The sequence below is a fragment of the Lissotriton helveticus genome, chromosome 4_1 (assembly GCF_964261635.1).
Source record: "Lissotriton helveticus chromosome 4_1, aLisHel1.1, whole genome shotgun sequence".
NCBI classification, from domain to species: Eukaryota; Metazoa; Chordata; class Amphibia; order Caudata; family Salamandridae; genus Lissotriton; species Lissotriton helveticus.
In genome coordinates, this window is record NC_136063.1 from 1818592358 (window position 1) to 1818604491 (window position 12134).

Here is a 12134-nt window from a genome sequence, read left to right on the forward strand (position 1 = left end):
TGTCTGCTTCCGCTTAGGGACTTTTTTCTGTTCAACTGCCTCTATTTAACTGTCTTGATAGAAAACGACCAGCAGAGGTCAGTAAAATACCAGAATTGCTTTCTGCTGAGGGACTTTCTTTTTTAGATTTTTCTGGCAACTGCCTCTATTTAACTTTCTTGATAGAAAGCTACCAGTATAGGTCAGTAAAATACCAGAATCACTTTAGCATTCATTAGATTCCAGTCCATAGAAATTGTCTTCCACAAGCACCCGTAGACAAAAATGTATTTTTCAAATCTTGTATTTTCAGTGATATGACCACCGAAGACCCTGCTTTTATATGAAAAACAGAGCTTTGGAGTATACCATTTCCCACTGAAAGGCAATATTTCTCTCTAGGTGTTCCCATACCTGGCGTGTCACGCAGTCTGGTGCTTACTTTCCCTCCATGTTAAAGAACAGTAAATGTTTAAGCACCCAGGCTAATGTGCTACATAGCTAAATGCATATAAGGTCCCAAAGGCAAGACCGATTGCATTGCAAATGCTTGTTATTGTTTTGGGTGCCCAGGCCTATTTTCTGTCCCAGTTCGACCCTGGGAGTTACTATTGGCTTTGTCATTGCCAGCTGCTTTTGAAATACACCCTCATTGGCATAGCCAGTAGTGGAGACCAATCACAGTAAAAATTATAAAGATATTGTAATTCTATACTTTCAAGATGTCCATCACGTTGCATGAGACTGTGGGTGTCGCATCATCGTGTCACGTTATGCAAAGCAGCTGTATAGAAAACATCGTTCAATATTCTAACAACTATACTAGTAATGGCTTCCACATTTGCGTCACCACTTTGCAATGCACAACATGGTGACCCTCTTGAAAGTAAAGAAATCCTTGTTTACTATACCTTTAACATGGCCAGTCACCGCTGTTGGCTTAGACAATGCAGGAGCATTTTAAAAGCCTCTGGTATTCACAAAGCCAATACTGTCACCCACAAGGCTCTGGCACAGCAAGACTGATTGGCGTTGTCGAACATTATTCATTAATATATAAGAAACCCTTAGATCAAATCAGTAAATATGAAAATTTCCTATTAGAGGAGTTCATCAACCAGCTGTGAAAATGTTATAACAAGTTTTTCCCCCTTGTAAACTGTTCCTCCCAGCTCTTTGCTCATCACATGCAGTGAACAGGGGGCAAAGGTTCTACCGCTTGGAAATTTATTGTAGACTCAGTGAAAGATTAACAACGAATTGCCAAGAGGAAATGATGACCTAGTTAATGAACCCCAATGTGTAAACATGGTCCTCTTTTTAATCTATTAAATTCACTAATGGAGGGTACGTTTTAGGTCGAGCATTCGAGACCTCTTGTATATACTTTAGTATATACTTATATGTGTATGTACTTTGTGGGCTCTTGAGATCAGCCCTAGGACTTGTCTGCTTCCGCTTAGGGACTTTTTTCTGTTCAACTGCCTCTATTTAACTGTCTTGATAGAAGACGACCAGCAGAGATCAGTAAAATACCAGAATTGCTTTCTGCTGAGGGACTTTCTTTTTTAGATTTTTCTGGCAACTGCCTCTATTTAACTTTCTTGATAGAAAGCGACCAGTATAGGTCAGTAAAATACCAGAATAACTTTAGCATTCATTAGATTCCAGTCCATAGAAATTGTCTTCCACAAGCACCCGTAGACAAAAATTTATTTTTAAAATCTTGTATTTTCAGTGATATGACCACCGAAGGCCCTGCTTTTATATGAAAAACAGAGCTTTGGAGTATACCATTTCCCACTGAAAGGCAATATTTCTCTCTAGGTGTTCCCATACCTGGCGTGTCACGCAGTCTGGTGCTTACTTTCCCTCAATGTTAAAGAACAGTAGATGTTTAAGCACCCAGGCTAATGTGCTACATAGCTAAATGCATATAAGGTCCCTAAGGCAAGACCGATTGCATTGCAAATGCTTGTTATTTTTTGGGGTGCCCAGGCCTATTTTCTGTCCCAGTTCGACCCTGGGAGTTACTATTGGCTTTGTCATTGCCAGCTGCTTTTGAAATACATTCTCATTGGCACAGCCAGTAGTGGAGACCAATCACAGTAAAAATTATAAAGATATTGTCATTCTATACTTTCAAGATGTCCATCACGTTGCATGAGACTGTGGGTGTCGCATCATCGTGTCACGTTATGCAAAGCAGCTGTATAGAAAACATCGTTCAATATTCTAACAATAATACTAAAAATGGCTTCCACATTTGTGTCACCACTTTGCAATGCACAACATGGTGGCCCTCTTGAAAGTATAGAAATCCTTGTTTACTATACCTTCAACATGGCCAGTCACCGCTGTTGGCTTAGACAATGCAGGAGCATTTTAAAAGCCTCTGATATTCACAAAGCCAATACTGTCACCCACAAGGCTCTGGCAAAGCAAGACTGATTGGCTTTGTCGAACATTATTCATTAATATATAATAAACCCTTAGATCAAATCAGTAAATATGAAACTTTCCTATTAGAGGAGTTGATCAACCAGATGTGAAAATGTTATAACACATTTTTTCCCCCTTGTAAACTGTGCTTCCCAGCTCTTTGCTCATCACATACAGCGAACAGGGGGCAAAGGTCCTACCGCTTAGAAATTTATCGTAGACTCAGTGAAAGATTAACAACGAATTGCCAAGAGGAAATGATGACCTGGTTAATGAACACAGGCTTTTAGTTCTTTATCTCCTGGTTGGCAGTCTTCGTTATTGCCTAGATCATCTATGGACAAGGCATTGCCCAACACAAAAATGCGTTGTTAGAAATGTTTATATAAGCTTTAAAACCCAAAGCTAATTAGAAGCAGAATGAAGACACATGGCAGTGACAGGCGCTGACGGGCAGATCTATGATCAACATACACTTTATGATGCTGAGCTGTGGCTGGTAGTGCACACACGACAATGATATTTATTGTACTCTCATCACAAAGCAGACAGAATGGTGCCGTGCTGCCCACATGGAATTCTGAAGATGTTTTCATTCACTTTATGGCTCAATATATTTCTTACAGGTGTATCTACTTGTAAACATATTTATATGTTCAATTTGTCTAACAATATTGAAACTGACGGTGTACATGTATGTTATTACATTACATGGGAGATTGTAATCTCCCTGTTAAGGCCTGTCACTCGCTTTCTGATCATACACAAAGGCTGAAGTCACAACTCACTTGTAATAAGAAAATTGTGCCACGAGTCGCTTGTAACAATTTATTGCAAGCAACTATTTTTCTCGCAACGCCCCTTTGTAGTGAAGTATTTATGAATGGTAGCAGCAAAAGACGTGCCCTTTGGCACATGGTGATTTTATGATAGCCCTACTGAACTTTAAGAGGTGCACAAAGCACCTGACATGTGACTGACTCTGCCCCAGTCGTACAGCACTGTCAGATAAGTACCGAACATGCACTTTAGATGTGACACACCACCAGAGCCCTACTAGCGTACGAAATGTGTAAATGACATGTGAAGCTTCGCCTCAGCCCTTTGGTCTTTCACAGGGGTCATCAATACCAATGAAACCCTATCTTATGGACGCAGATCATGTCAGTGTGCCACGCAACAGATCAGTCTTGTATCAGTATTTGCCTTGGCAATACCCTCTCATCTATCGTATTTTCATGGGTATCTACTGCAATGCGTCCAACACCTAAACTATTTTTTTGAAAAAACTTTATTTCATATAAAACACAGGGAAGAAAGTTTAATATATTGGTTAACATCTCTTTCACAGGGGTAACTGACATGATAACCTTTCGGGGTCTTATCTGACCAATGACTGACTATGTCATGCCCTGGAGTCTGTAAGAGGTGCACCCATCACGTGACTGACTGCCTTGTCTATCTGTTACATGTGTGTAACGCGTGACTGACTCTTCTGCATTTTTACTGGCGTTTCAGATGTGTGTGTTCTCTGACTGGCTCTGCTTCAGTTCTCCTAGTCTGGCCTTCCAATGAGATTACGACAGCATTTCAAGCCTGTCAGATGTATGGCTGGTATGTAACCATCTCTGCGACAGTCTTACTGTCAGCGGTGTGCCCATTGAGGAGTGGCTTTAGCCAATCCTGCTTGCCCGTCTGGCATGTGTTTAACTCTGACGTAGCCTACTGCCTATTCACAATCACAGGTCTTTTAGGAATTCCCTCGTTTCCCCAGAGGCCAGCCTTCCACCCGTCACTATTTGCCTCAAAAGTCCTCTCTAATTTTGCAATATATTTCAGAGGTTCACATTAAGTACATAAAAGATCATATGTGATGAAAACCAAGACTGCATTTCTCACACTTCAAAAGGGAGCTGAGTGCTCTCTGAATGTATTTAAAATAAAAGAAAAGTGCAGGTTTTAGCTGCACATGTTGTCATGTTGTCTGGTCACAGACAACACAGGGTCTGGTTTACTAAGAAAGTATGCTCGCTGATTTACACTTACATGTAGTATAGATGTACTACTTTCTAGAATGCAGAGACCTTCCCAAGGAATCACGTGAAAGCTGCTCCAGGTGCAGGATTCCTTGCCTATTTCTCTATAGATCATGTGGCATTTCAAACATGATACCCTTACTGCTGTGCGGCATTCTGCATGGTTGAGAACTGGGTCTAGGAGCTCTTGTGCAAATGCACATTTTTGCTTTTTTTTCTCCATGGGGAAATCTTTTTCTGCTGTGGAGAAAACCAACTCCCTATAACCCCCTATAAATCTCTGTGTGATTCCCATTCCTATCATGGAAATACATTTACAGCAGTTCTCGGCTAGAGTAAAAATCATACTTTTCTAGGGCGGAAAGGAGTTTGTGAATTTACATGTTGTTGGGCATTCACAAACTTCCAAGGCTAACCACGCTTTAGATCATCAATTCTTCCACCCGCTGTGTGAGATTTATGGATGCTAGGGACTCCAAAATGTGGAAGAGCTCTCAGCACGCTTAGATGGGCTTACACCTGCTAGGAATAATTTTGTGAATTACTGGAAGATGCAACAAAAGTTACATTTAGTAAGAAACTTACGTTTATGACCAGATGTACCTCTGTGAATAGGGCCCACTGTGCCCTTCTGTAAGCCTAAACTCACATAGAAGATAGACTCCTGGAAATGTTTCCTGAAGTCGCGCTTGTAGCACAAAAATGAAGAAAAGAGGATGTGCCTTCATATAAGGGCTCAGTTCACTTGCTGCAGCTATGAAATGAAAGCATGGTTTATGGTGACTTGGAAATGGCAAAGCTCCATACACCATGCCCATCAGTTATAATTAACATGGTGAATGACAAAATAAACAAATGGCAGAACTCAGAATGTCAACAAAAACACCAGGATGCCCCTCACTGAATACATAGCATTGCATGAACTGTTTTGGCGAATCTTGACATGGATATTTTTTCCAAAGCTGAAACAGAGGGGATTACCTAATAACGTCCGCCTAACCAAGGCAAACAAATGGCTATAGCTGTTATCCAAATTCAGCTTTTTATTGTGAAAAATAGTCCTTGGGTGGGTCAGAAAAAGTATGACATATATTCACTCAAGTCGCATCATCTGTCTGTAATTAATGTATGACTTTTTGGAAGTTCACTAAGGAATTCTGAACTATGCCTGAAAAGCTGCAGCAGTGACGTCCCAGAAGTACACCTGGAATTATTTAGAAACGTTTTAATTTAGGCCATGTTTAAGCTGTTTTTCATTTGCATTAATGTACGCAGTGTATGTTAGACCTAGCATCCTTGGTGTGCTTCTGCTCTAAACATTTGCCTTCAACTCTCCTGTGTTGCTGAATTTTATTTTGCTGGATTTATGATTCTGTGCACTTTACCACTGCTAACCAGTGCAAAGGTGCTCTCTCCTTAAAAGATGGTAAAATTGGCTTACACCCAATTTGTTTATTTAATTTACCTGCACACCCCTATGAAAGTGGTACTACATGTACTCAGGGCCTGTAAATTAAATGCTACAAGTGGGCATGCAGCACTCATTGTGCCACCCACTCAAGCAACACTTTAACATGTCTCAGGCCTGGCATCCAGCCTTTAGATGCAGTATTAAACTGCCATGTTGGCCTGGCAAAATAAACCCTTTGCTAGGCACAAACCTTCTTTTCAACACACATTAAGTCACCTGTAGGGTAGCCCTTGACAAGCCCAGAGGGCAGGGTGCAGTGTATGTAAAAAGTAGGACATGTGTGTTTATGTTTTACATGTCCTGTTAGTGAAAAACTCCTGAATTAATTTTTCTTTACTGCAAGGCCTGCCTCTCCCATTGGATAACATTGAAGTTACCGTACTACATTTATTAAGCTGTAATTTCCAATTGAGAGCAGGTGGAGAGATCGAGTTTGGTGCCTGAAGAATTGAAATTAACACGCCCTCTTTATAAGTCAGATTTTTAGTCACAATTCTGAAAATGGCAATTTTAGAAAGTTGGCATTTTCTTGTCCTAACCATTTGGTGCCTACAGCCTAATACGGGGTCACATGAATAGGTGTAGCTGGCAGTTGGTCTTTGTGTGTTGCTCCCAGATAGTGAGGCAAAGGGAAAATAGGTGTTGGCAGTATGGGCCACTCTGAGTTAACGAATGAGAGAAACTGACACCTACCACCCGTACACATCACAAAAGCTCTGCCTGAGCACTCTCACAACAAAGGCATTGACTTTGGTCTTTTGTGACCCAAGACAAGCTGGGACCAGGACAGGGAGAAAGGGCATCTCAGGGGGTGGAAAACTCTAGAAGCTTCCTTCACTTAAAAGCGGGCACCAAGTAGAATACTGGACCTCAGACCCCAAATCTTCAGTACACATCTGAACCTGTGGAGTTTGCCAACAAGAAGGACTGCTGTGCTGTTGAATAAATTAATGAATGAATTGTTATTTTATAATGCACATATGCCCAGAGGCATCTTGGCATTAGCAAACTGACTCAGTCAGATTATGATCCTGCTGGTACTAATTTAAGAGCCACGTTTTGAGCGATTTCCTGAAATTCGTCCAGTTGGTCTGAGATTTTTTTATGCAAAAGCAAACTGTTCCATAATTTTCTGGTGGATGAGAAGAAACATTTGCCACCACAAAGTGCCGTTTTAGATATCACTATATTCTTTGAAAATGTGGAGCGTAGCATTCTATTAGGGACAAACCATTGGATTCTAGTCTTCTGTCTAGTCTTTACGGGCCAGAGTCATGAAGCACGTTATGAGCAATGCAAAGGGCCTTAAAAACAATCAGTCTTTTTTTACTGTCAGCTGGTGAAGATCGACTATTGCCTGGGAGGCTGACTGAAATGTAGGAATATTAAGAAAATGGCGGGCAGCTGCATTTTGTAGGATCTGGAGTTTTAGTAATCATTGTTGAATGTAGACATATAGAGCGTTTTAATAGTTGATTCTGGAAAGCACTAGGGCAACGATTACAGTTTTCTGAGGCTCAAAAGAGATGTAAAAAACTGATTTCCTCAGAGTTCTTAGAAGATAGAAACAGGTCACAGTGACGTGATTTATTTGGTCCAAGTCAACCTATCATCAAAAATTACTCCATGATTCTTGACTTTTCTAGCAGGAGATGGGAGACTTCCTAAATCCTGAGGCCACTAGATGGGTGACCAAAAGCAGGTGTCATTCCTGAACAGAAGAGCCTCAATTTTACCTGAGTTAAGTTTGAGCCAGTTGTTTGTCTTCCATCTACCAGCCTCCAACATGCAATTGTGAAAATGTTTTGCTCCCTCGGGAAGGTAACTTGAAATTGAGACCACAATCTGGGTGTCATCAGTATAAGAACTAATGAGAACCCAAAGGAACACATTAGCTTTGCCAAAGGTGTGACATACACATTGAATAGTGTAGGGCTTGGTGATGACCCTTGTGGAACTCCACAGGAGAGGAAGAAAGGCTTGGACACATAATCACAGAAATTACCAATTGTTCTCTGATTCAGAGAAAGGAACTCAGTAGGGCCAACTCAGAGTCCCTCCAGCCCTTGACAAGAGTACGTATTGGTATGGTAATGTACTAAACCATAATGAACTAAATATCAGCTGACCCAAAAAATGAGGGCTTATTTACAAACTCCTTGCGCCACTGGTACGTGTCTTTTTCCCACATTGAAAGTGACGCACCGGCGGCACAAGGGGCTTGTAAATAAGCCTCCATAGTGTCCTAAATGTTGCACCACGAAGGAATTAATGTAAAATCCATACCCAATAGGACAATGTTTTTGTAACATAGGACACTATATTTATGTCAGATGATATATTTGACTCTGATATTCACATAACTGTAAATATCTGACCAAGTCTATGGCGACAGGGTGGGAGAAACTTTATAAGGAGCCATACACTTGATAGTTTGTAGGTGTGTAAAACCTCCCAGGCCAATCCTACCCTGGAACGCCCAGTCCCTACTCACAGTAGGTTTACTCACATAAACAATATGCATCAGTAAGTCTCTTTATGATTGTAAATCAAAGTTTTGAGAATACCGCAAGTGGTTGTTTATGCTCACAAGCAAGCCATCCCAAGACCAACGTTAAACCTATTTGTGCAACTGACTTTGAGAATCGATTTCCCAAGTTTCATTTTTCATATTAGGCCACTGTATTGACACACACGTTCTACCTTTCCAGATTACCTTTTTAAAAGAACGGATTTCGGTTTTCTATTACTAATTTCTATACCTACTAATGCTCACAGTAAGTGGGTTTTACTACTGTATCTAGAAAATGTACATATTTTGAATTTGCATGTTTCATCTTCCATACTTGTATTATATGAATTGCAATGCCAATAAATGCATATAAAGAAGATGTAGAAAGCCACCTTAGAGTACTGTTACATGTAAAAGCACTCAGCATCTGGACTTGCACCTCTAGGGTCCTTCGAAGTTTTGGTGACGTGAAAGATCCTGATTATGTGCAGTTCAAGCTACAGTTTACCATGTTTGCAAAGTTGCATTCGACTCACATTGAGATTGACAGTCTCACCAGACATCTCACAAAAGGAACACCATTGTCATTGGTGGACATGGTGAATCTAGAAAGACAATGCACTGGTTGCAAAGTAATCAAACAAAGGTGCGTTATTTAGTGCATAATTCTGTTCTGATTCACATGTTGCCTAATTACAGATAACTGGGAGAGTTACTCTTCAGAGATGGCAGAGTCTGGCAGGACATTGGTCTCCATAGCAACTAATCTGGTGGATTTGATATGGAAAGAGCAGAAGCCTCCACCAAGCGCTGAAATTTACCGACTTCATGATGCCTTCATAGGTAGAATCATCTGTATTTTTATTTAATTATGCATTCATTTGTGTGTTTTGTTTAGCACTGCAAGTGATTTGGTGGCCACCTACGAACACTCGTGGAATAAGTGAACATTGTGATGATGTAAGTTTAGATCCGCAGCAAATTAGCGAGAGTGGATACTGGTGGATGTTTGATCAGATGAAGCTTATGTTATCAGAAGCCCAAAGGAGTGAGCGGAGCACACTCTTACACCAGTACTACTTGTCGATACACAATGAGAAGTGTTGCATCGCTGCGCTAAAACAGTGATGCAGTACTTTTCAGTGCGCCCTCCTTGCGACACCATGGATGCGCTGTATTTACTGTACGGCGCTCCAAGTCACAAGGATTTACAGATACGTCATCCTGACGTATTTGCAGGCACAACAATTGCACATAGCTGGAGTGTGTCTGAAAATGGACACAACTCCAGCAATATGTCACTTCAAATGGGGCAAGCCTCATGTGAAATGCACTGCGTCACCCCTTACTCCTGCTTCAAGAAGGCATAAGGATTTGACAGGCTGATGTTGTAGTGAAATCTCATAGATCTCACTGCATCACTTCTACAAGCCTTTACTGCGCCGGAATACCCACCCTGCATACATTATACCTGTTGTAGGTATAATGTAGTGCAGGGGTTTTCAAAGCAACGCATCTGCCTAGATTTGTCACTTAGTAAATATGGCGCAGTGAGGCACATTTTTACACCACCGCATCGTCACAAAAAGTGATGCAATGGCGGCGTAAGAGCTTCATAAATAAGGCCTCCCAGTTTGGTTCAATACTTCTTGTTCACAAGCCAACCATAAGTTAAGAAAAGCTTTACAGTCAGTCCCCAGAAACTAAAAGGAGAATAATGAATTAAGAGATCAATATTCGTTAAAACTAACTCAGAGAAAGAAATCGTTGCAGGAACAGACTTGGGCTAGGCTGGATCAGGCAGCAGTAGCTAAATACATCATTTTAGTTTGGAAAATAATACATTCTGTCAATAACTTATTGGAGAAACAGTGATCTCTTCATCTGATTGGTTTATGCTTTTTGGGAGTATCTTTAAGCCAACAAGTGATATTGGAGCTGTCCTACAGTATGATCCTGTGATGGCATGATGGAACATTTACACTTGGTCAACCTGGACAAAGTCAAACTGGCTATTAAAAAAATCTGCAAGTGGAAAGGACCCGGGGCCCAATGGGGTCCCTGTAGGCGCTTTTCAGTCCAACATCACATTATGGGCCCCATACTGACTCCGGTATACAATGCTGTAGCAAAGGGAATAATCCCGTTCACCTGGCCGGAGAGTATAATCCTGCCCATTTTCAAAAAAGGGCAATAGGAAAAAAGCCAAATGCTAGACAAATATTCCTTCTCGAGTCTTCTGAAAAAATTATGGGCAGAATTATTTTAGATAGATTAGAGGCTTGTGCACAGGAAAATTGTGTACTGACTGACACACAATATGGTTTTAGAAGTGACTGAACAATGTATTAATCTTAACCTTTGGATTAGCAAATATACACATTTTAAGCAGGATGATATCCATTTATGCGTTGCTGACGTGAGCAGTGCTTTTGATTTAGTAACCCATGGAATGCTACAGAAAACATTGAGTTGGGCATTCTGGTTAATATTATTTCACACTTATGCGGATTTACGTGCAGGTGACAACACAAATAAGATATGGATTGAGAGGAGAATGTACTCCAAGCTTCAGGGTTACAAGACGTATAATACAGGGTTTTGTACTTTCGCCCCTTTTTTCTGCATTATGTATCAATCGGACAGACTTCCCTATGGTGGGTTCTCGCCCTACACCTGTCCTCCTCTATGCTGATGATGCGGTCTTGTTCTCAATAACTGCATATGGTTTGCAACTTCTGATCAAAGGATTCGCAGCATACATGGAGAAAAAAGATCTAAAGCTTAACCTGTCCAAAACTTTTAACATGGTGGGGGAAAGGGAAAACCTAGAAAGAGGACGTCCTATGTGAGGGACTGGTATAAATCAATTAAATAAATGTCTACATTATACAGAAGCAAATGTATACCCTCTGCTATATATGGTGCAGCTGTGTGGGGTATGGCCAAGAGCTCACCCCTACAATCTCAGGAAAATCAGGTTTTATGTAGGATCTTGGCTGTACCTCGCACGGTTTCATCTTTTATCACTCAGAGGGTTGGATATGCCATTTATTGAAGATTTGATTAGTCTGAATTCTATCGATTGCTGGTACAATATTTGGAAAGACAGGTTAAAAATCTTCAAAAGAAGTCACACTTGCCTGTCTTAATCTCGAATATTGTCAGAAGATGCCATGGCTAGCATACATAAGCAGGCTGCTAATTGAATCATTTGAGGATATAACTGTTTCAAATCCAGTTAGTATCCTGCAATTTAGCAAGGATTAGCTATAAATATTGTTTAATACCAGGAGGAATGCAAGAGAGTTAAGAGAAATCCATAAACCCTCCATATCTAGATATCGATGAGGTCAGGAACGCCAGGGTTTACCCAGGTATCTAACTATGGTAACAAATATCCAGCAGAGATTTTACCTAGCACAAATGCATCTGGGTATCTTGCATCAGCTTGTAGCATGCCCCAAGAGAGACGCATTGACAAAAAATCTACCAAAATTCCCTTGTGATGGCCGGGCACCACAATCAACCTTTCATCTTATGTTAATATGTGGGTTATACAAAGAAACTGGGAAAAGTTTGCTATGCCCCTTATTTTTAACCCGGAAATTCTTTTTTTTACCAAGAGGCGTTTAAATGTCCAGGTAACTTGGAGAGCGCAATAATTTATCATACTGTACCTACACTGAGTATG

At 40.7% G+C, this 12134-nt stretch overlaps 1 protein-coding gene across 1 annotated transcript in view; it reads left to right on the forward strand.

Annotated features, from left to right (window-relative positions):
* XPNPEP2 (X-prolyl aminopeptidase 2) overlaps positions 1-12134 on the forward strand; it is a 472549-nt gene that overhangs the window by 125816 nt on the left and 334599 nt on the right. The window contains exon 7 of the mRNA XM_078688442.1: positions 9140-9283. Coding sequence (XP_078544568.1) covers positions 9140-9283 — 144 coding nt within the window. The remainder of the gene's footprint in view (positions 1-9139; positions 9284-12134) is intronic.